A 25,784-nucleotide genomic window follows, 5' to 3' on the forward strand; every position below is an offset into this window, starting at 1 on the left:
ACACAGGGCGTAATGAACACACAAATGCCCCCAAACAGGGGGACTTAAACGGTCTAGGGAAAACCCACAAAATGGGAAAAACACAAAACCCATAGACGTGCACACAAGTACACTAAAACAGATGGTCACAATAATTAATCCCGCACAAGGAACTCTGCGGGCCGGCTGACTAATAAAGCCTACTACCTAATTCAAAACAGGTGCACTCAATCAACACATAAGGAGGGGGAGGAAATAATCAGTAGCAGCTAGTAGGCCGGCGACGACGACCGCCGAGCGCCACCCGAACGGGAAGCGGAGTGTCCTTCGGTCGGAGTAGTGACAGTACCCCCCCCCCCTTGACGCGTGGCTCCCGCAGCGCGCCGACACCGGCCTCGAGGTCGACCCGGAGGACGAGGCGCAGGGCGATCCGGATGGAGGCGATGGAAATCCCTCAACATTGACGGATCCAAAATGTCCCTGGTGGGTACCCAGCACCTCTCCTCCGGACCGTACCCCTCCCAGTCCACGAGGTACTGCAGGCCCCTCACCCGGCGTCTCGAGTCCAGAATGGCCCGTATCGTATACGCCGGGGACCCCTCGATGTCCAGAGGGGGAGGAGGGACCTCCAGTACCTCACCGTCCTGTAGGGGACCAGCTACCACCGGCCTGAGTAGAGACACATGAAACGAGGGGTTAATACGATAATAGGAAGGGAGTTGTAATCGATAACACACCTCGTTTATTCTCCTCAGGACTCTGAACGGCCCTACACACTGCGGCCCAAGCTTCCGGCAGGGCACGCGGAGGGGTAGGTTTCGGGTCGAGAGCCAGACCCTGTCCCCTGGTACAAACACGGGGGCCTCACTGCGGTGGCGGTCAGCACTCCTTTTCTGCCGTCCACTAGCCTGTTGAAGGGATTCCTGGACGGCCCTCCAGGTCTCTTTGGAGCGCTGCACCCATTCCTCCACCGCAGGAGCCTCGGTCTGGCTCGGATGCCACGGTGCCAGGACCGGCTGGTACCCCAACACACACTGAAAGGGGGACACATTAGTAGAGGAGTGGCGTAGTGAGTTCTGGGCCATTTCAGCCCAGGGGATGTATCTCGCCCACTCCCCTGGCCGGTCCTGGCAGTACGACCGCAGAAAGCTACCCACCTCCTGGTTTACTCTCTCCACCTGCCCATTACTTTCGGGGTGATAACCGGAGGTCAGGCTGACCGAGACCCCCAGACGCTCCATGTACGCCCTCCATACTCGGGACGTGAACTGGGGGCCCCGATCAGAAACAATGTCCTCCGGCACCCCGTAGTGCCGGAAGACGTGGGTGAATAATGCCTCCGCAGTCTGTAGGCCTGTTGGGATACCGGGCAACGGGAGGAGACGGCAGGACTTAGAGAACCGATCCACAATCACCAGAACCGTGGTGTTGCCCTGAGACGGGGGAAGGTCGGTCAGGAAATCTACGGATAGATGTGACCATGGCCGTTGTGGAACGGGGAGGGGTTGTAACTTCCCTCTAGGAAGGTGCCGAGGAGCCTTACTCTGGGCGCATACCGAACAGGAGGAGACATAAACCTTAACGTCCCTAGCCAAGGTAGGCCACCAATACCTCCCCCGAAGGCTCCCCACTGTCCTCCTCACCCCAGGGTGACCCGAGGAGGGTAGGACGTGAGCCCACCGAATCAGTTGGTCCCGAACACCAAGCGGCACGTACCTCCGCCCCGCCGGACACTGAGGAGGCGCGGGTTCAGCCCGTAACGCCCGCTCGATGTCCGATTCCACCTCCCATACCACCGGTGCCATCAGCTTTGAGGCCGGAAGGATGGGAGTAGGTTCGGTGGACCTATCCTACGTGTCGTAAAGGCGGGACAGTGCGTCCGCCTTCACGTTCTGGGAGCCCGGTCTATATGATAAAGTGAACCGGAATCGAGTGAAAAACATGGCCCACCTTGCCTGCCGCGGGTTCAGTCTCCTAGCTGCCCGAATATACTCCAGATTTTGATGGTCAGTCCAGATGAGAAAGGGGTGCTTAGCCTCCTCAAGCCAGTGTCTCCACACCTTCAGAGCCCTGACCACCGCTAACAACTCCCGGTCCCCCACATCATAGTTACGCTCCGCTGGGCTGAGCTTACTCGAGAAGAAAGCGCAGGGGCGGAGTTTTGGTGGCGTACCCGAGCGCTGTGATAGCACGGCACCCACCCCAGCCTCGGACGCGTCCACCTCCACTATGAATGCTAGAGAGGGGTCCGGATGCGCCAACACAGGTGCATCCGTGAACAGCGCCCTCAACCTGTTGAAAGCTCTGTCCGCCTCTGCTGACCATCGCAACCGCACCGGGCCCCCCTTTAGCAGTGAGGTAATTGGAGCCGCTACCTGGCCAAAACCCCGGATAAACCTCCGGTAGTAGTTGGCAAAACCCAAAAACCGCTGCACCTCTTTTACCGTGGTTGGAGTCGGCCAATTACGCACGGCCTTACTGCGGTCACCCTCCATCTCCAACCCCGAGGTGGAAATGCGATAACCCAGAAAGGAGACGGCTCGTTTGGAGAACACACACTTCTCAGCCTTGACGTATAGGTCATGCTCCAGCAGTCTACCAAGCACCTTGCGTACCAGAGACACATGCGCGGCGTGAGTGGCTGAGTAGATCAGAATGTCATCGATATAAACAACCACTCCCTGCCCGTGCAGGTCCCTGAGAATATCGTCTACAAAGGATTGAAAAATGGCTGGAGCATTTTTTAACCCATATGGCATGACGCAGTACTCATAGTGGCCCGATGTGGTACTAAATGCGGTTTTCCACTCGTCTCCCTTCCGAATACGCACCAGGCTATACGCGCTCCTGAGATCCAATTTTGTGAAGAACTGCGCTCCCTGAAAGGATTCCACTGCCGTAGCAATGAGAGGTAGTGGGTAGCTGAACCCCACTGTGATGGCATTTAGACCTCTATAATCAATACACGGACGCAATCCTCCCTCCTTCTTCTTCACAAAAAAGAAACTCGAGGAGACGGGTGAAATGGAGGACCGAATGTACCCCTGTCCCAGAGACTCCGTGATATATGTCTCCATAGCCAACGTCTCCTCTTGGGACAATGGGTACACGTGACTCTTGGGAAGCGCATCGTTACCCTGGAGATCTATTGCACAATCCCTTCCCGGTCGATGTGGTGGTAATTTAGTCGCCTTCTTTTTACTAAAAGCGATTGCCAAATCGGCATACTCGGGGGGAATGCTCACTGTGGGACCCTGGTCTGGACTTTCCACCGAGGTGGCACCGACGGAAACTCCCAGACACCTTCCAGAACACTCCTCTGACCACCCCTGGAGAACCCCCTGTTTCCACAAAATTGTAGGATTGTGCCGGGCCAGCCAGGGAATCCCTAACACCACTGGAAACGCAGGCGAATCAATAATATAGAGACTGATACGCTCCTTATGATTCCCCTGCGTTACCATGTCCAGTGGGATAGTGGTCTCCCTGACCACCCCTGACCCTAATGGCCGGCTATCTAGGGAGTGCACGGGAAAGGGAGAATCTATCGGCACAAGCGGAACACCTAATTTAATAGCAAGTCCGCGATCCATAAAGTTCCCAGCTTCGCCTGAATCGACTAGCGCCCTATGCTGGGAAGAGGGAAAAAATTTAAGAAAAAAAATCAAGACAAACATGTGACCAACAGGGGGTTCTGGGTGAGTTTGGTGCTGACTCACCTGGGGTGATCGAGAAATGTTCCGCCTGCCATCTCGACTCCCAGACGGACCCCTCCAGCACCGATCGGCCGTGTGTCCTCTCCGACCACAGTTGGTGCAGAGAGAGCCTCCTCCTCCGGTACCCCTCGGCAAAGCCCCTCCCAACTCCATCGAAACAGGAGTGGAGGTGCTGGGTGGTGGAACACACAGGACCCTCTTCGAACGCTCGCGGGCAGCCAGCAGATTGTCCAGTCGGATGGACATGTCAATTAGCTCATCCAATGAAAGAGCGGTGTCCCGACACGCTAGCTCCCTGCGGACGTCCTCCCGGAGACTACACCTGTAGTGGTGGATAAGGGCCCTGTCGTTCCACCCGGATCCTGCTGCCAAGGTACGGAACTCCAACGCGTAATCCTGGGCGCTCCTTTTCTCCTGCCGAAGATGGAATAGTTGTTCTCCCGCCGCTCGGCCATCTGGAGGATGGTCAAACACGGCGCGGAAGCGGCGAGAAAACTCGGGGTAGTGCTCCTTAGCTGAGTCTGGGCCATTCCAAACTGCATTTGCCCACTCCAGAGCACGACCCGTGAGGCAGGAGATGAGGACATTCACCCTCTCCGCTCCCGAGGGAGTAGGTCTGACGGTGGCCAGGTACAGTTCTAGCTGGAGTAAGAACCCCTGGCACCCTGCTGCCGCTCCATCATAGACCCTCGGGAGCGTAAGACGGAGGGTGCTGGAGTCGGGAGATGGGGAGTCCTGAGGAGGGAGGGCCGAAGGTGGAGAGGGGAGACCGCTTCTCTTCCATCTGTCCATTCTCTCCATCACCAGATCCATCGGCGTTCCGATCCGATGGAGAACGGTGGTGTGATGTAGAACCCTCTCTTCAATCGATGGGAGGGGAGTGGCTGTTGCTCCTGCTGACTCCATTCCAGTGGTGCGGGATTCTGTAACGATCTGAGTGTAATGGGTGAGGAGTCAAGCGCAGGAAGCAGAGAGTTCAGGTGAGTGCTATTTTAATGCACCGACAAACGGCAAACAAAAGCCAACCCTCACGAACACACAGGGCGTAATGAACACACAAATGCCCCCAAACAGGGGGACTTAAACGGTCTCGGGAAAACCCACAAAATGGGAAAAACACAAAACCCATAGACGTGCACACAAGTACACTAAAACAGATGGTCACAATAATTAATCCCGCAAAAGGAACTCTGCGGGCCGGCTGACTAATAAAGCCTACTACCTAATTCAAAACAGGTGCACTCAATCAACACATAAGGAGGGGGAGGAAATAATCAGTAGCAGCTAGTAGGCCGGCGACGACGACCGCCGAGCGCCACCCGAACTGGAAGGGGAGTGTCCTTCGGTCGGAGTCGTGACACAATTGGAAACTGTACTTTAGTTGTAGGTCTACCTATCAGCTGCCCAAATACAGGGCTCGATATACAGGGCTGCCCACTGGCCCGGGGAGATTTTGGAAACTCTCTGGGCCAATCAGTGGCCCACTTGGGCCAGTAAAAACAATATGGTAATAATGCTATTTTTAATCTAGGCTATATAATTGATTAAAAAAAACAGATTCCTAAAGCTGTTATTTCGTTTTTGTCGGTTATTTATTCACCAGCACGCCATACTCATATAGTAGGCCTATATCTGTCAGTCAGAGAGAGCATGCAGATCTGAAACAGCTGGTTGTTGCATGGAGTTATGATCTCTACCAGTAAATGGTAAGGCAAGAATGGGTATGCAAACCAGGTATTTAAAAAGTTCAATCTGTTGGTTGAATATGTGCAATGCGCAATTCAGTTATGATGTAATTGCCTACTTTGAAAATCAGACAGCTCTGAGGCGGATGATGTTGGTGGGATTTGGAGGATGATGGAGGCAACAGGGGAAAGGGCCTCAGATCCACAAAGTCCTTTCCACCAGGTGGCTGATGAGATATAATGGGACGACTGCCATATTGCATCTCAATCCCAAAGCCCTTGCTTGGAAGTGTACTTCGCCAAACTGCCAAGAACCTTGCTCTCATCCAGGCCAAGGTGGCGAGACACCGTAGTGATGACACCATAGGCCTTGTTGATCTCTGCAGCAGACAGGATGCTCTTGCCAGCATACTTGGGGTCCAACGTGTATACTGCGGTGTGTATGGCCATCAGGCAGAAGTCTCCAGCTTTTTGATGCATTTCGGAACTGTAGTGTCCTCTGAGGTAGATTGCTGCTGTAACTTGATGACCCTTCACACACATAACCATTTCCTTGGCTCTCTTTTTTGGAGTGGATCCATTGTTTTCAGTGCCATGATGTCTTTGAGGAGCAGATTCAATGCATGAGCAGCACAGCCAGCACAGCACAGCAGCATTGTCTGTCACCAGTGCAAATACCTTCTGTGATCCAAGGTCATTGATTGCTGCCTTCAGCTCATCTGCAATGTAGAAACCGGTGTGTCTGTTGTCCCCTGTGTCTGTGCTCTTGTAGAATACTGATTGAGGTGTGGAGATTATGTAGTTAATTATTCCTTGCCCACGAACATTGAACCACCCATCAGAGATGATTGCAATACAGTCTGCTTTCTCTATGATTTGCTTGTCCTTCACTTGAACTCTGTTGAACTCTGCATCCAGCAAATTAGTAGATTAAGCATGTCTGGTTGGAGCTGGGTGAAGAAACATTCAGAAATATCTTCCAACTCACATTGCCTGTGAGCATCAGAGGTGAACCTGTTGCATACACAGCTTGAGCAAAACATTCATCAGCATTTCTCTGACTACGTTCCTCCATTGAGTCAAAAAAACATCTGATTCCAGGAGGACCATGAGCTGTTGCTATCGATAAGGTGTCTGATTCATTATTTTCACCTCGAAAAGAACTAGAGGGACATTTGTCAGTGGTTGCTAAGGGAACTTTATGCACTCGGCCAGATGCTTCTGCATCTTTGTTGCATTCTTCACATATTATTTGGCACAGTATTTGCAAATGTACACAGCTTTTCCTTCTACATTAGCTGCAGTGAAATGTCTCCACACATCCACACCGTGGCATTTTCCTGTAAAGTGAAACATGTTTGGAAGCTGGTGAATTAACACCCCTCAGTTACCAGGCTCAAGCAAACTAAAACCCAGATGGTAGAAAACACTATCAGAAATTGTTAACAAGTTAGAAATGATTTAAACACACTTCGCTGTAGGCTACTATTTACTAGTTAACAAAAACATCATGCATGTCAAATAAAATATATTCACCCCACCCAGTATTGTAATCAAAACTTACCAGAAAGCATGTAGTCCTTGGCTCAGACAGTGTAGTAGTGTGGGCTCAATAGCATCTCATTAGTGTGCAAGATCTTGAGAATCAGCTGTGCACTGCAGAGATCACTGCACATGTGATGGAAGAATGCACTGTGCATGCAGAGCGTTGCAATTCCATTGAATTGGGGATAGTTTAAACAAAAAATACCACAAGACCTAGAATTGCCTTGTGTGTATCCCACAAAAAAAGGGTCACTGTTATAAGCTAGGTTTTCTTAATGAATTTAAGCAAAATTCCCCAAATTCCGGGGCTTAACTTCCCATAGAAATTTTCCCTGGAAGTTTCTGACCCTTTGCAACCCTATTGGTAATGCATACATTTTTGAGAGTTTTTTTCCTATAGTCTATTAAAACAATTCATAGAAATTTGGTAATTAAATTAGAATTAAGTGCTTAAAAAGGTTACAAATCTATGAATTTGACTTGCCACTGTCTGTATGCCAGTTGCCATTGGCCTGTACCTGAATGTCGAGCCTTGTGAATAAGAACCTCTGGACAAAATTACTAAAACTGTAATACCAAACTTTGATGGACCAAAGCGTTATCTGATCAAAAATCTCATTTGCGATGGCATGGTAGTCTGCAGTAGACTATTGTACATTTCCTGAACTTGAGATGGTCGTAAAGAAGGATTTCTCCCTGATGATGAATAATTTGTGGCAAATGTGTCACTGCGTGGATAAAGCATCTGGGCCAATTCCCTTGGATAGAAACATAAAGAGAAGTCACAGTAAACTCCCAACACTCCCTTTGGATGAACAAAAACATTTTTGCCAGGTCTTATAGCGCAAGAATTGCACATCCCTCCTTGGAGGCCGTACAACCATGGCTCTTGCACACTGACCTTTTTGGGTAAGGCACTACATCAAGAGAACGCCTCAGCGTGGATTAGTTACGGTCAACAAAATTATTGGAATGTATTTTTTAAATTACAATTCTGGTGTCGTATGCCCTTCATAGAAGACACTTAAGAACACTGCTCTAAGGGATTGGAGTCGTCGTCACACCTGCAATTCACAGGAAGGAGTGTTTTGACTGTCAGCTTGGCTGTTGGTGATAGACTTGTTTTGGGGGCCAAACACCGCTCTCTCTGAAAGAGCCAAATTGCGTTTTCAGGAGGGTAGAAAAGCAGTGATGATGGCGCTGAAGCTAGCCAGTTGTCGTCAATGTGTCTTTGATTAATTATTTTTTTGGTCAAGTGGAATTTCTAATATGATTCAAATCTATTCTCCAATTTTGAAGAGGAGAAACAATTTGGAGAAAATGATTTTCAAAATCTTCAATTCTGTCTGATAATGCCAATAGTTTCTATAGTAGTTTTATTATGGTTTAGATGTCAGCACTATGCATATGTTTCAAGTTGAATCATATATTTAGAGTTGCTTGATTACAAGCCCAATGCTTTGGAATAAACAGTGTTCAAACACCTGAGGGTGTCTCATGATTCTGGCATCTGGCTATTTATAGAGAGAGTAATTGCCTTTGTGACAGTATGGTAAATAGAGGAGGAATCCAAAGCGATTATCTGGCTATGACTCCCAGCATGTAGCTCAGCCTTCCCTTGCCTTTTCAGACAGGCAGTTCTTCAGCCGCATTCACTTCATTATCTGTGCACTGTCATCAATTATTCTGTAATAATTTCACCAATTTGACAGTATCCCATTGTGTGATTGATGGCGGTTCCTCCTGACCTGTTGATGTGCTGGCTCTATCTGAATCCAGTGACTGAACACAGGGAGTAAAAATCCTCTGGTGCTTCCTCCCCTAGGGATCATGCGACCACAGATAGCCCAAACAGGAAATCAGCCATGCACTGCTCAGACAGCCGATTGAAGAGAATTTCAAAGATTATCCCGCAGACACAGAATAAACATAATAATGTCTTAGTAAATCAAACAGCCTGCAATTGACAAGGGGAAATATCTCTTCCAGACGTAATGTTGACATATCTCACGACAGACAGAAGTGCAAGAAAGAGAAATATTTGTCATCCTGATAATTCCATGAAACTACATTGAGGCCTACAGTACCCGTCAAGTATGGACACACCTACTAATTCAAGGATTTTTCTTTATTTTCACTATTTTCTATATTGTAGAATAATAACGAAGACATAAAAAATATGAAATAACACATGGAATCATGTAGAAACCAAAAAAAAGTGTTAAACAAATCTAAATATATTTTATATTTGAGATTCTTCAAAGTAGCCACCCTTTACCTTGATGACAGCTTTACACACTCTTGGCACACAATGTAGAAAATAGAAAAATAAAGAAAAACCCTTGAATAAGTAGGTGTGTCCAATCTATTGACTGGTACTATATATATATATATGGTGGGGTTTGGCCAGTACTTTCAGCTTATACAGCCAGGCACTAGGCCTATTCTTTTTATCAGCGCTTCTTCCACATGATAGTCTTATTGACATGTGAAGAATGTACATGCTTGCCATTCCTGGAGCGCACAGTAAGCATGTCATTTTCAACTTTCCCCTCAGCATCTGCCACTACTTACCAAGAGGAGATTTTTTTTTAAAGCATGATAGCGCCGACTTCAGTAACCTTTCAAGCTCTTTGTGTGAAGTTCATGTGAATTTGTATCTCATGAAAGACCATTCCATTTTTTTATCCAGCTTTTATGTGTAACTCCTTCAGCTAACACAACTGTTATGCTTTCTTTGTTCGTTAACTCCCCTTTCATTTTCATTAAGCCCAATTTATCCGCAGGGGGTTCCTTCTATCTCTTAACAAAACAGGTCAATCAAATCTAATTGTATTTGTCACATGCTTGCTTCCTAAACAACAGGTGTAGAATAACACTGAAATGTTTACTTACAGGCTCTTCCCAACAATAAAGAGAGACATTTTCAAAAAAATATATAGAAAGAGAATAATATGAGGAATAAATACACAATGAGAAACAATAACTTGGCTATATACACAGGTACCAGTACCGAGTCGATGTGCAGGGGTACAAGGTAATTGAAGTAGATATGTACATATAGGTAGGGACAAAGTGACTAGGCAACAGGATAGATAATAAACAGTAGCAGCAGCGTATGTGATGAGTCAAAAGAGTTAGTGCAGGGGGGTCCATGCAGATTGCAGCAGCAAGAGATCAGTCTATGACTTGGGTGGCTGGAGTATTTATCATTTTTTAGGACCTTCATCTGACACCACCTGGTATAGAGGTCCTGAATGGCAGGGAGTTCGGACCCAGTGATGTACTGGGCTGTACACACCACCCTCTGTAGCGCCTTGCGGTAGGATGCCAAGCAGTTTCCGTACCAAGCGGTGATGCAGCCAGTCAAGATGCTCTAAATGGTGCAGCTGTTGAACTTTTTGAGGATCTTAGGTCCCATGACTAATCTTTTCAGCCTCCTGAGGTGGAAAGAGGCATTGTCGTGCCATCTTCACGACTGTGTTGGTGTGTGTGGACCGTGTTAATTCCTTAGGGATGTGGACACCGAGGAACTTGATGCTCTCAACCCGCTCCACTGCAGTCCTGTTGATGTGGATGGGGAGCATGCTCGGCCCGCCGTTTCCTGTAGTCCACGATCAGCTCTTTTGTCTTGCTGACGTTGTTGTTGAGTGGGAGGGGTATTGTAATTCACTGTACATTAGAATGTCCCCCCTCCATATGCTTTTGATTCAGAATGCCATATGTGCTAACATACGGCGTCTGAGGTTTGGGAGGGAGGCCACAGATATTTCTGGTCACCCATGCATTCACAGCAAACACCTCCACCCACTCCTGCTCAGCTGTTTCAGGCCATTCCAGTGTAGGAGGTATTTGCTTCGCTGCCTTTTATCCCACGCATAGACCTTTGTAGCGCAGTTATCATCTTGTTGTTGTCCATGGATTAGCTGCTTCAACTTGAGTGTAACTTCTAAATGCTGAAATTAATCTGCATGTTTCGTGCACATCACATAATTCAAAATTACATTTCAGATTGTTGTCAAAACCTAACCCAAGAATAGGTCAACTGTAAACAGCTTTACATGCTAAATAGAAATGTAGGCTAGAGCTGCAAGCCTTATTACAGAAAATGGATACCGTGCTAGTTTAAACGGACAGTGGGTCTACCATTTTCACACAACCTCTGTCTATTGGGAAAAACTCTTAACTCTTTAAACAAATGAGTGCTGAGTGGGCAGCAACTCCTCTCAGAGCGTGCTATTCCCTTTTCCCTGCCATTTACTGTCTTTCCACTAAAATATCAAGCTGGATGTGACTCGCCGGGAAGGGTCCAGCATGCCATTTAGGGAGTGCTCCAAACATTTGCTCACAAGCTGTGGGTGGGAAGGGAAGCACCTGATAACAAGCAACCTCCTGGGGGAAGCACTAGCAGCACTTTCCCTGGGGCTCACTAACTCCTGCCTACCCCAGTAATGCCACACATTTCAGACAATGAAGAAAGCACCTGTCATCTGGCACTTGTTTAAATGGATGCTTGTAGTGCTTAAAGTCGTCAGCATGCTTCAGTTCGGGTGGCGCCTAGCCGGGCTCAGCTAGCAGAACCTAACGGGTGCGCTCGCATACTCCCTTAAAATACCATCGCTTGAAAAGAAAAAAAGCAACAATAGTACTGTTTGTCCATTTTGAGACGCCGTAGCCAGTATACATTTTCTCAAAATAGTCTGAATTAATCTAAGATAAAATGAATGACAGATTTCTTGAGTTAACGGTTTTGAAGAGATCTAAGGGCTCCCGAGTGGCGCAGTGGTCTAAGACACTGCATCTCACTGCAGTATCTGGTTCGAATCCAGGCTGCATCACATCCGGCTGTGATTGGGAGACCCATAGGGCAGCGAAAAAATTTGCCCAGCGTCGTCCGGATTTGGCAGGGGAAGGCCTTCGTTGTAAATACGAATTTGTTCTTAACTGACTGACTTGCCTGGTTAAATACAAAAAATTGTAGTGCAATTTTGCATCTGACTAGGATGTCTGGTGCAGTATTTCTCAAGTGAAAAAATGTGCATAAGGACGAGTCGTCTCTCGTTGAATGACAACAGGCACTTCATTGAATAATCCCTACTGTTGACCAATCACCGGCGAGGGGGGACGGAGACTTTGGCTAACGTCTTCGGTTTTACTTCGGCTACAGTCTTCGGTTTGACTCGAGAAAAAATGTTGTGTGCCCAAACAGCCGAAAAAGAACATTGCCAAAGTTCAAAACATCACAAAATGTCATCATAGTATACGCACAAACTGTTCCGAACTGTTTTGGGTGGAAAGCACTCGGACGCCTTAATTCAAAGAAGACAAGCGTCTTATCCTTCATTGTGTGTGTGTGTGTGTGTGTGTGTGTGTGTGTGTGTGTGTGTGTGTGTGTGTGTGTGTGTGTGTGTGTGTGTGTGTGTGTGTGTGTGTGTGTGTGTGTGTGTGTGTGTGTTTTCTTTTTTTTACTTACATTGTCAGGCTTAAGCAGACTTACTGTGAGCTGCCATAGAGCAAAAAAAAGAACTAGACCAGAGTTTCAGTTGGCCAAGCCTCCACGAGTAGCCACTTATTTGCTAAAAGGTCATTTACCAAGTCTGAAATAACATTTGCCACAACCATGCTTTTAAGAAATACATTGTAGATTGTAATGCATGTTTCTTTCACATTTATTCAGACTGGAAACATGTTTTATTGCAATCAATGTACAAACTTGCATTTTAGAAAACAATAATTCTCGAACTTCAAATAGGAGTGACTGGACCTAATGGGTTGTTTTGCCCAGGCACTTTTTCTATGCCTATCAAGGAAAGATCAACGTTTATATTGGCTTGGCACTTTTCCACTTAGAGCATTGTTCAGCTCCCACATATCTTGGCACTTCTAAGTATTGGCAGGAGTACTCAGGCAAAATGTGTTCCTGAGTGCTTACACCTTTCTTAGGAAATTTGATGTAAAACAACTTGTGTAAATCCAACAGCGAAATATCAGCCTGTTCTCTAAGATCTGTGATGGATACATACACAATAGCTACATTTCTTATAACTATTCAAAATAAATATAAACTATGACATGAGTTCAAAACAGTTCTTTGACAATGAACAAACAAGCCAATGATGAGTTAGCCTAAAACAAATGAAAGAATATGCATAGCAAGAGATCTAATTAATTGTAGATTCAAGCAACAAAAATACATTTAAAAGTGTTTAAATGTACAAAGCTGATTAAAGTTGTTTTCCTCAGAAAATTTTAATTATGTTTTTCTTTCAGAACTATAGTTGTGGTAAACAGTATTTCCAACAACAATCAGGGTCAACCAGCTCTTACTATATAGCCTACAGACAATAACAACTGGATAAGCTGTAAAATAATACACCACTTAAAGCACACTAAATCAGATTGTCAGTAGGCCTAAATACAGAGCAACAGAAAAAGACATCAGCAACATATTAGGAAGCAGCCTTCTTGCTATTCCTAATTAAATCCACATAGAATTAAGCCAATCCACACACTTGGATGATCAGAGGGGCTGAAGGCACAATGAGGTCTGCCCCCCCCCCTTTCTTGTGTGTGTCTGTCGTCATGAAGGGTTCAACCAGGCTTAAAGAACACCAGGAAAACAGTTAAGTCAAGCCCTTGCTCAAAGCAAATGAGCACCACCAGTCCATCACACCTGGTGCTGTTTAATAGCATCCTGCTATGATCTAGTCTTATTTATTGTGTATGCGAGTAGCCTTACCTTAGTTATCATTAACTTTAGTGATTATACTTCTCATTACAATACACACAATATCAATTTGACATAGGCTATACTATAACACCTGCTACAGGCTACTAGGAGCCATTTGGGAACAATTCTAAATGTTTTGGTTACATTTTTTTCTTAATCTGAGTTCTATTTTGTTTCATTAAGCATCAATGACAACAGTTGTGAAAGTTGATACAAACGTAATTCTAAAATGTCAACATAATGATTAAACGTTCTTTCCGAGGAGGATCTGACCATGCATGAGCTGTCTAAAACACGTGGGAACACTTATCCGGAACAAATTGCATCATACCCTTTCAGAAACATAGCCCAATCAAAACATTAAAAAACGCCACAATTTTGCCAGGTGCAGAGACAAATCGCTTATCTGAGATGGCTAATAAAAAGTTACAAATCAACGTTTTAGAACCGATCTTCAATGAGTTCTCAACGCTTGCAAAGCGCGCTGCATATGCTGCTTTCAGGCAGGCTCCTCCCGCGGACTGTCTTTATTCCAGAATGGGAAAAAACGCTATCTCGCATCACTGAATATTGCCAGTCTGAACTTTTATCAACCACAATTCAAACACGTAAAAAAAACGTTTAAGAAAACCTATGTTACTATCAAATACGTGTTTATTCAACACAATAACACATTTAGAGTTGAATTGATAGTTGACAACTTTTGAAAGTAAGACGGACAAAAGGGACTCGACTCATCCCGTTGAAACAACACGCCTCTAAAAACAAATTCTACATTTGATATCTTCTTGCTATTTCATAATGTAAAGTTTGTAGCAAATAAACATGCGCTATCGATAACTAACTGTATGTAGAGCAGTTTGCGGGGCTTTCTATCTCTGAAGAGTTCGAGAAGCTAGACATGCCTCCAAATGCCATACAAATAACGGTGCACTGTCAGGCTCGCGTCGGATCAAACATTCCAACGCTTGAGCCTCGTGCGTTACCAAACGATTTCCTACTTCTGGTCTTCGATTGCTTCCTTTATACATTAATATATCTCCATTTAATCAGGACATCATCCATGAATAACAAGATAGCTGGTTGACTATAGCTAGTTTGCTGAGTTTAGTTAGGATATAACCTAAGTGATTCTTCCTGACCTAACGCACATCACATTGTAGCTCGAAAATGTCAAAGTAGCTAATTCTGAATAACAATAGCGAATGTCACGTCCAGAATGTATCTGAGCTAGGGAAATCAAGCGTGGTCCTCATGCATTTACTTACAGTGAGTTGAGAGCAGGACCAGAATGCAAGCCAGACGTGTTAACGCCATCTTGGAGTCGATGCAATGTTCAGTTTGGCCGTACATGCGCAAAGTTAAGAGCTTTTCAGTGGATGGAGAGAGGAGGACTGGCCGGGGAGAGAGAGGCGGGGGTGAATCAGGTTTCCATGGCTACCAGAAGCATCACTCACACAGTCAAGAATTAATGGTCGACAATACGTGGAGGACCATACGTTTTTACAACGGTGGAAGCTGTGATTGAAGACTACTGTATTAGGCTACACATTCTACCCATTATATTATATCAGACAAACTCTGCTGTGAGATTAAGATACAAATTGCAAATTGATGATAAAAAAATAAAAAAAGATTATCAGATATCCAAACAAATCCCCTTCTTAAAAAATAAACAATTAGGCATCCTTCCTAAAACAAATGACTTTGAGATGTTGTGTTGACTATTCATGTTGTGTAGAGTAAACACGGGACTAATGTGCATTGATTGGAGGCTCTTTTTACTGGCCTAATATTGTCAGTGATAACGGCTCTTAAGTAGGATCCCACAGCTGTATCATCAAGCAGATCGTGATTGAAGGAATCTGCTACTTTTCCTAGTCAATCTCAATTGAGGTTGCATGCAATCGCTATTGCTTTTAGATAGCTCAGCCAACCATTGGAATAATGTCTGCTAGAAAGTACTGGATGTGTGTGGATTGCGTGCGTGCTTCTGTCTGTGTGCGTGCTTGTGTGTGTGTTGGTGTGTGGACTAGGAAACATTGTCTGGATTGTGGTGTAAACACCTTAAGTATGATTTTTATTCACACTCATTTATGTGCCTCAAATATATTGCTTGCAATTTTATTGCGACAATATCAGATTAAATGTGTATTGCTTTGATGAACTGGAGGGTATAAAAACTATTAATTGCATTACACTTTTCGGGTTGTCAGGGTGGCTTCCCCCTAATGAGTTCGTATGGTTTGTAAATATCAGACTTTGTAAGTACTAGGTGGTAATACAGAAAATGGAACAGTACTGGTCATTTAGTTTAATGTGTTCCATGTTGTCAAGGTCCACTCAGTGAATAACGCTCAAATGTAAAACGCATTCCCAATATTGTAACGATTTTCGTCCTCCTCTTTTGAGGAGGAGTAGTAAGAAGGAACGGAAGACCAATGCGCAGCATGGTAAGTGTCCATATTGTATTTATTATATGAACACAAAACAAAAACAACAAGAACGAAACGAAACAGTCCTGAACGGTGAAATACAAAACACAGAACAGAAAACAATCACCCACGAAACACTGGTGGGGAAGTATGATTCTCAATCAGTGACAACTAACGACACCTGCCTCTGATTGAAAACCATACCAGGCCGAAAGCAAAATAAAACATAGAAAAACAAACATAGACTGCCCACCCCAACCCACGCCCTGACCATACGACAACAAAGACAAAACAAAGGAACTAAGGTCAAAACGTGACAAATATGCACCTAATGCACCACGCTTTTTGATGTACAGTGTTGGAAAGTAACCCTTAAATCCCCCTACCCCCATACACACACAAACAATATGTAACAGATTATTTTGTTTCCATTGTTTCTCTTATCTTTTGAATAATAGAGGTGCCTTGAGTCATTTAGAGACTTCCTGAATTCTCAGGTTTACTTTCAGCACTTAAGACAACAACATTCTTCGTTGCCATCCACTTTAAGTCCAAGCTTTTGGCTCTGAGCCCACATCCGATCCTCGTTTGCTAAGTCAAACGACACCGCTGGTTCTGCTCACACTGCCCTACCCTGTGCTCTGACCTCTTTCTCCCCTCTCTCTCCAGATGAAATCTCGCGTCTTGTGACGGCCGGCCGCCCAACAACCTGCCCGCTCGACCCTATCCCCTCCTCTCTTCTCCAGACCATTTCCGGAGACCTTCTCCCTTACCTCACCTCGCTCATCAACTCATCCCTGACCGCTGGCTACATCCCTTCCGTCTTCAAGAGAGCGAGAGTTGCACCCCTTCTGAAAAAACCTACACTCGATCCCTCCGATGTCAACAACTACAGACCAGTATCCCTTCTTTCTTTTCTCTCCAAAACTCTTGAACGTGCCGTCCTTGGCCAGCTCTCCCGCTATCTCTCTCAGAATGACCTTCTTGATCCAAATCAGTCAGGTTTCAAGACTTGTCATTCAACTGAGACTGCTCTTCTCTGTATCACGGAGGCGCTCCGCACCGCTAAAGCTAACTCTCTCTCCTCTGCTCTCATCCTTCTAGACCTATCGGCTGCCTTCGATACTGTGAACCATCAGATCCTCCTCTCCACCCTCTCCGAGTTGGGCATCTCCGGCGCGGCCCACGCTTGGATTGCGTCCTACCTGACAGGTCGCTCCTACCAGGTGGCGTGGCGAGAATCTGTCTCCTCACCACGCGCTCTCACCACTGGTGTCCCCCAGGGCTCTGTTCTAGGCCCTCTCCTATTCTCGCTATACACCAAGTCATTTGGCTCTGTCATAACCTCACATGGTCTCTCCTATCATTGCTATGCAGACGACACACAATTCATCTTCTCCTTTCCCCCTTCTGATGACCAGGTGGCGAATCGCATCTCTGCATGTCTGGCAGACATATCAGTGTGGATGACGGATCACCACCTCAAGCTGAACCTCGGCAAGACGGAGCTGCTCTTCCTCCCGGGAAGGACTGCCCGTTCCATGATCTCGCCATCACGGTTGACAACTCCATTGTGTCCTCCTCCCAGAGCGCTAAGAACCTTGGCGTGATCCTGGACAACACCCTGTCGTTCTCAACTAACATCAAGGCGGTGGCCCGTTCCTGTAGGTTCATGCTCTACAACATCCGCAGAGTACGACCCTGCCTCACACAGGAAGCGGCGCAGGTCCTAATCCAGGCACTTGTCATCTCCCGTCTGGATTACTGCAACTCGCTGTTGGCTGGGCTCCCTGCCTGTGCCATTAAACCCCTACAACTCATCCAGAACGCCGCAGCCCGTCTGGTGTTCAACCTTCCCAAGTTCTCTCACGTCACCCCGCTCCTCCGCTCTCTCCACTGGCTTCCAGTTGAAGCTCGCATCCGCTACAAGACCATGGTGCTTGCCTACGGAGCTGTGAGGGGAACGGCACCTCAGTACCTCCAGGCTCTGATCAGGCCCTACACCCAAACAAGGGCACTGCGTTCATCCACCTCTGGCCTGCTCGCCTCCCTACCACTGAGGAAGTACAGTTCCCGCTCAGCCCAGTCAAAACTGTTCGCTGCTCTGGCTCCCCAATGGTGGAACACACTCCCTCACGACGCCAGGACAGCGGAGTCAATCACCACCTTCCGGAGACACCTGAAACCCCACCTCTTTAAGGAATACCTAGGATAGGATAAAGTAATCCTTCTCCCCCCTTAAAATATTTAGATGCACTATTGTAAAGTGGCTGTTCCACTGGATGTCATAAGGTGAATGCACCAATTTGTAAGTCGCTCTGGATAAGAGCGTCTGCTAAATGACTTAAATGTTAAATGTTAATTGTATTCACGGTCATCATTCTTATCCCTGGGTTCCTCTTTCAGGGCATGTTTTAAGCAGAAGGGACGTCTACAGTCAGACTGAAACTTTGACTTGCATGTTTGATTTTTTTTTTTATCTGTATTTTGCCTTGATGCCCATCTCTCGCAAGTATACACATTTTTTTAAATGTATATATACTCATGGCTGTTGCTCCAAGTCAAGGTGTCGAAAGTGTTCCACAGGAATGCTGGCCCATGTTGACTCCAATGCTTTCCAAAGTTGTGTTAAATTGGTTGGATGTCCTTTGGGTGGTGGACCATTCTTGAAAAACACGGGAAACTGTTGAACATGAAAAACCCTACAGCGTTGCAGTTCTTGACACAAACCGGTGGGCCTGGCACCTACTACCATACCCCGTTCAAAGGCACGTACATATTTTGTCTTGCCCATTCCCCCTCTGAATGGCACACATACACAATCCATGTCTCAATTGTCTCAAGGCTTGAAAATCCTTCTTTAACCCGTCTCCTCCCCTTCATCTACACTGACTGAAGTGGATTTAACAGGTGACATCAATAAGCTATAATAGTTTTCACTTGGATTCACCTGGTCAGTCTGTCATGGAAAACGTGTGTGTTCCTAATGTTTTGTACACTCAGTGTACATAATCAATTCAACAGTTCCAGTGTAAAGTAGTTGGTTCGGTGAGTAACCTCGCCTGAGACTCAACATTAGCTCCCAGAGATGACACCTAGACTTAGTAATGGTCAGTTTCGAATAACAAATCCTCAAAGACAGTAGAAGAGGGAAGGAGAAAGGAAAAGTATAATCAAATAAAAAGAGCCATATCTGTCCCTTCCAATGATATATATATAAACACTGTATTGCTATGTATTGGCCAATGAGAGGGTTTGAAGCCACCGGTCTGCCATATTGGCACTACCCAGAAGAAGCAGTCTTCCATAGGAATTAATGGAATTCTACAGTATTTCATTTAAATGTTTCAAGGACATAATTACATATATTTAAGTATTTTGTTGTTGTAGTGGTGATAGTAATATTAGTAATTTCAAAAAATGATACTTTTAAGGGAAATGTTTTATGTTTAGCTTACATAATATAATTTAAAAGTATGCACTAAGGTGACTGTAATAGAATAAACGTTACAAAACAAATGTAGACATTTATAAATTCATTTCTATAGCTTCCAAAATATGTTTTACAACAGTGGCGGGAGTACCAAGATGGCGGTGCAGTGGCTTCAAAACAGTGCCCCCTGTAATTCATCTAGTTTGTATATAAATAATATGTCCCCTCGGTCTTGAGGTTCAGCAGCAAAGCCATTACATTACCCTGCTGATGTGCGAACGTTACAGGCTTTAGTCATTTGAAGCCTTTATCAGAGTCAAGGACGCTCAAAGGAGAAATCTGAAAACCGTCACAACACTCACTACTCAGACGGATCTCCAGTCTCCAAAAGGGGCCGTGGAAGCAGGCACGCAATCAGGGCCCAATGTGACAGTTTATTGGCGAAGGGTGGAGACAAGGGTAACAAGTCAGTCAATGTATTTATATCCCCGATGTTTCATGTGTTATATTTAGAATGTGATAGACAGGACAACTGAAAGCTTTTGTCGTCCAAATTATCTTCAGGGATCTCGTATAGAAAAAAAATGTATTTTGTATTTTGTGTTTTCTTTAATTATTTGTTCAGGCCAGGGTGTGACATGGGTTTATTGTTGTGTTTCGTATTGGGGTTTTGTAGGCATTGGGATTGTGGTTGATTAGGGGTGTGTCTAGTATAGGCTTGGTTGCCTGAGGTGGTTCTCAATCAGAGTCAGGTGATTCTTGTTGTCTCTGATGGGGAACCGTATTTAGATAGCCGGGGTTTCACTGTGTATTTCGTGGGTGATTGTTCCTGTCTCTGTGTGTGTTCACCAGATAGGCTGTAATTAGGTTTCACATTCCGTTTGTTGTTTTTGTATTTCTTAAGTTATTTCATGTATCGTCATTCGTTTCTTCATTAAAAGACATGAGTAACCACCACGCTGCATTTCGGTCCGACTCTCTTTCAACAAACGAAGAACGCCGTTACAAAAAAGTAACACTTTACTTGACACCCAGTTTCATAACACGTTATGACACGGTCATAACCATGTCATAATATGTCATAACGGCTGACATAACTTATCCTAACCTGTCATAATATGGTCATAACACTGTGATAACACATATATTTACACCTGTTGTTTCCTTTCGTTTGAAAGTCTGTTTCTTAAATCATTTGTTGTTGTAATGAATTCTTTACAGTAATTTTTTTTCATCATATTTTACATAATTTATAGAAAATACACTGACATGAAGCATTTTGACCATATTGTGTCACTTTGTTCTAAGAAAATACACTTTACTGACATGAAGCATTATGACCATATTGTATCACTTTACTTGTTCTAAGAAAATACACTTTACTGACATGAAGCATTATGACCATATTGTATCACTTTACGTGTTCTAAGAAAATACACTTTACTGACATGAAGCATTATGACCATATTGTGTCACTTTACTTGTTCTAAGAAAATACACTTTACTGACATGAAGCATTATGACCATATTGTATCACTTTACTTGTTCTAAGAAAATACACTTTACTGACATGAAGCATTATGACCATATTGTATCACTTTACTTGTTCTAAGAAAATACACTTTACTGACATGAAGCATTATGACCATATTGTATCACTTTACTTGTTCTAAGAAAATACACTTTACTGACATGAAGCATTATGACCATATTGTATCACTTTACTTGTTCTAAGAAAATACACTTTACTGACATGAAGCATTATGACCATATTGTATCACTTTACTTGGTCTAAGAAAATACACTTTATGACACTGTCAAGAAGCATTATTACCATCGTAAATATAAACTCAGCAAACAAAGAAACGGCCCTTTTTCAGGACCCTGTCTTTCAAAGATCATTCGTAAAAATCCAATTAACTTCACAGATCTTCATTGTAAAGGGTTTAAACACTGTTTCCCATGCTTGTTCAATGAACCATAAACAATTCATGAACATGCACCTGTGGAACGGTCGTTAAGACACTAACAGCTTACTGACGGTAGGTAATTAAGATCACAGTAATTAAAACTTAGGACACTAAAAGAGGCCTTTCTACTGACTGAAAAACACCAAAAGAAAGATGCCCAGGGTCCATGCTCATCTGCATGAACGTGCCTTAGGCATGCTGAAAGGTGGCATGATGACTGCAGATGTGGCCAGGGCAATACATTGCAATGTCCGTACTGTGAGACGCCTAAGACAGCGCTACAGGAAGACAGGAAGGACAGCTGATCATCCACGCAGTGGCAGACCACGTGTAACAACACCTGCACAGGATTGGTACATCCGAACATTTGGGACAGGTACAGGATGGCAACAACAACTGCCCAAGTTACACCAGGAACGCACAATCCCTCCATCAGTGCTCAGACTGTCTGCAATAGGTTGAGAGAGGCTGGATTGAGAGCTTGTAGGCCTGTTGTAAGGCAGGTCCTCACCAGACAGCACCGGCAACCACATCGCCTATGGGCAAAAACTCACCGTCGCTGGACCAGAAATGACTGGCAAAAAGTGCTCCTCACTGATGAGTCGCGGTTTTGTCTCACCAGTGTTGTTGATCGGATTCACGTTTATCGTCGAAGGAATGAGCGTTACATCGAGGCCTGTACTCTGGAGCGGGATCGATTTGGGGGTGGAGAGTCTGTCATGGTCTGGGGTGGTGTGTCACAGCATCATCGGACTGAGCTTGTTGTCTTTGCAGACAATCTCAACACTGTGCGTTACAGGTAAGACATCCTCCTCCCTCATGTGGCACCCTTTCTGCAGGCTCATCCTGACATTCCAGCATGACAATGCGACCAGCAATACTGCTCGTTCTGTGTGTGATTTCCTGCCAGACAGGAATGTCAGTGTTCTGCCATGTCCAGCGAAGAGCCCGGATCGCAATCCCATTGAGCACGTCTGGGACCTGTTTGATTGGAGGATGAGAGCTAGGGCCATTCCCCCCAGAAATGTCCGGGAACTTGCAGATGCCTGAGTGGAAGAGTGGGGTAACATCTCACAGCAAGCACTGGCAAATCTGGTGCAGCCCATGAGGAGAAGATGCACTGCAGTGCTTAATGCAGCTGGTGGCCACACCAGATACTGACTTTTACTTTTAATTTTGACCCCCTCCTTTGTTCAGGGACATATTATTCCATTTCTGTTAGTCACATGTCTGTGGAACTTGTTCAGTTTGTCTCAGTTGTTGAATCTTGTTATGTTCATACAAATATTTACACATGTTAAGTTTGCTGAAAATAAACGGAGTTGACAGTGAGAGGACGTTTCTTTTTTTACTGAGTATATAAGCCAGATAGGCCTATCACGTACATGACCTTATGTCAGTCTTCAGTCAAAAAGAGGGTGTCTTGTCCTCAGCCTGAAATCTGCTCCGACATTCTTCCCAGTCATCAGCAACAGGGCTTTGGGGTCGGTGCATGTCTGACATTAATTTGTGCGGAACAATAATGATAGTTTCATTTGGTCAATTTAAAACAAATATATATATATCATAAACATACTGTTGGCATGTTGGCTATGGTGTAATGGAGTGTTTTGCCATGTGTAGTAGGCTTTGTGGGTTTTGACACTCTTATGTAGGTGTCATAACCAACCATAAAATAACTACTGTGAATGGTTTTTGTGGGTTTTTACACTCCTATGTAGGTGTCATAACCAGCCATAAAATAATGAAACATATGTCACAACAGTTCTAAATATGTGTGTTGACAGTGTATTTATTACCATATTATGACAGGTTATAACATATCATGACATGGTTATGACCTTGTCATAATGTATTGTGACGCTGGGTGTCAAGTGTTACCGAAAGAAAATAGTTGTGAAAAAACACTGGCGTCCCGAAAAGGATATTTTAGATGAAATGGTCTGTAATATTGTCCTCTTTTCATGCTCGTTTACAATTTCCACTTGGAACTGGCTTAAGGGGCGGCGGGGGAGTCTAGTGGTTAGAGCATTGGACTAGTAACCGAAAGGTTGCAAGTTCAAATCCCCGAGCTGACAAGGTACAAAATCTGTCGTTCTGCCCTTAAACAGGCAGTTAACCCACTAGGCCGTCATTGAAAATAAGAATTTGTTCTAAACTGACTTGCCTAGTTAAATAAAGGTAAAATAAAAATAAATTTAAAAAAAGGGAGTAAAAGGATTGAGGAAAAAAATACAAAGCTATTGAGAATCCAGATGAAACAAAAGGGGATTTTTTTCCTAAGGGGATGCGATGTGTCTCAAGTAATCACACAGTTAACATTACAGTTTAACTTGGAATGACCCTCAACTCCCAGGCACATAGTGCTTAATAGCACTGTAGATATTCTCCCTGCTATCACTAATTACTCACAGCAAACCCATAAAGCACAAACCTCAGAGGAAACAAACCACAAGTCGCTGCTAAAGTTAGACGAACAAAATCACCTGTTAAGTGTTGAAGCCTTACACACATCAGAGAAGGAATTCACAAATGTCATTATTCTAAATTGTTTAATTTAGTTGCGCTGCTGAAGCTGTGTCTTGATTAACAGAGGAACCCTAAAGTTGTAATTGTGCAAATTGTGTAAAAAACTGTAAATAACTTTAACAAATGTATTTATTTATTTAACCTTTATTTAACCAGGTGAATAGTTACAATAAATGAGTTCAGAACTATAGGAGAATACATATTCCACTGCTTTAAAACAGCCAGGCATTGAGCATGATTTGATCGTACACTAACAGAAAAGCTGTTATAGAATCCACCCCTTAGTTGTTTGTTTGTCTGTTGGTGCATATAATGAAAAGAAAACAGACCAAATACCAAACTATTTGTACTCTAAACAGACAAAAACCAGAGATGGATAAATTATTGACTTAATAAATCATAAGTACTGGTGCACAGCACAAGGTGCTCACGAGGTGAATAGTGGGGAAGCGCTTTTCGGTGCTTCACACAAAATCAAACATAAAAGAAAACGGATCAAATACGAAACTATTTGCACTCAAAACACCCATCCAGGACATCTAGTTGAAACGGTACCTGAGGAAGTCCCGCAGCATCATCAAGGACCCAACACAACCCTAGCCACGAGCTGGTCTCTCTCTTACTGTCATGAGGTCTGATACCAACAGGCTCAGAGACGGTTTCTATCTAAGCCATCAGACTGCTTGTCACGTTCTACAGAAACACCCACAACCAAAGGACCAAGCAGCGTGGTAACGGGCAGCAGCAGCAGCAGCAGAAGCGGCCGAAATCTCAAGATTCCTGGACATGGGAGGAGATTTTGAGCGGAGAATATCGCTCAGGCTGGAGAATATCTCCGCCCCAAAGCAGAACTGGAGGCAGGAGAGCTGAGCGGCGGTGGTATGAGGAGGCAGCACGGCAGTGCGGTTTGAATCCCAAAAGGCAGCCCCAAAAATGTATTGGGGGGGGCACACGGGGAGTGTGGCGAAGTCAGGTAGGAGACCTGAGCCAACTCCCCGTGCTTACCGTGGAGAGAGAGGGAAAGGAGCTGTCAGTCTGCAAGGAGCTGCCAGTCTGCACGGAGCCGCCAGAGCTGCCAGTCTGTAAGAAGCCGCCAGAGCTGTCAGCCTACACGGAGCAGCCAGAGCCGCCAGTCAGCGTGGAGCAGCCAGAGCCGCCAGTCAGCATGGAGCAGCCAGATGTTTCAGTCTGCAAGGATCCGCCAGTCAGCCAGACTCTTCCAGATCTGCCAGTCAGCCAGACTCTTCCAGATCTGCCAGTCAACCAGACTCTTCCAGATCTGCCAGTCAACCAGACTCTTCCAGATCTGCCAGTCAACCAGACTCTTCCAGAACTGCCAGTCGGCCAGGATCCGCCAGATCCGCCAGTCAGCCAGGATCTGCTGAGACCACCAGCCAGCCAGGATCTGGTAGATCTATCTACCTGCCTGAGCTTCCTCTCACTCCTGAGCTTCCTCTCACTCCTGAGCTTCCTCTCACCCTTGAGCTTCCTCTCACTCCTGAGCTTTCTCTCCCTCCCGAGCTTTCTCTCACTCCCGAGCTTCCCCTCAGTCCCGAGCTGCCTCAGTCCCGAGCTGTCCTTCAGTCCCGATCTGCTCCTCAGTCCAGTGGGGTTCTGGATGAGGACTACTAGGCCATGGTCTGCGGCGAGGGTGGACTATCCAGGGACGCGAGGAGAGGGGACTAAGACATTGACTGAGTGGGGTCCACGTCCTGCGCCGGAGCCGCCACCATGGACAGACGCCCACCCGGACCCTCCCTAT

The 25,784-nt window shown here is 45.3% G+C and overlaps 1 protein-coding gene across 1 annotated transcript in view; it reads right to left on the bottom strand.

Moving 5' to 3' along the window:
- Window positions 1-15,025, bottom strand: part of LOC118391041 (junctional adhesion molecule 3B-like) — a 55,294-nt gene extending 40,269 nt beyond the window's left edge. The window contains exon 1 of the mRNA XM_035781982.2: window positions 14,924-15,025. Coding sequence (XP_035637875.1) covers window positions 14,924-15,008 — 85 coding nt within the window. The 5' untranslated portion in view covers window positions 15,009-15,025. The remainder of the gene's footprint in view (window positions 1-14,923) is intronic.
- Window positions 15,026-25,784: the final 10,759 nt, after the last annotated feature.

This window comes from Oncorhynchus keta, chromosome 12, assembly GCF_023373465.1.
Source record: "Oncorhynchus keta strain PuntledgeMale-10-30-2019 chromosome 12, Oket_V2, whole genome shotgun sequence".
Taxonomy (NCBI): Eukaryota; Metazoa; Chordata; class Actinopteri; order Salmoniformes; family Salmonidae; genus Oncorhynchus; species Oncorhynchus keta.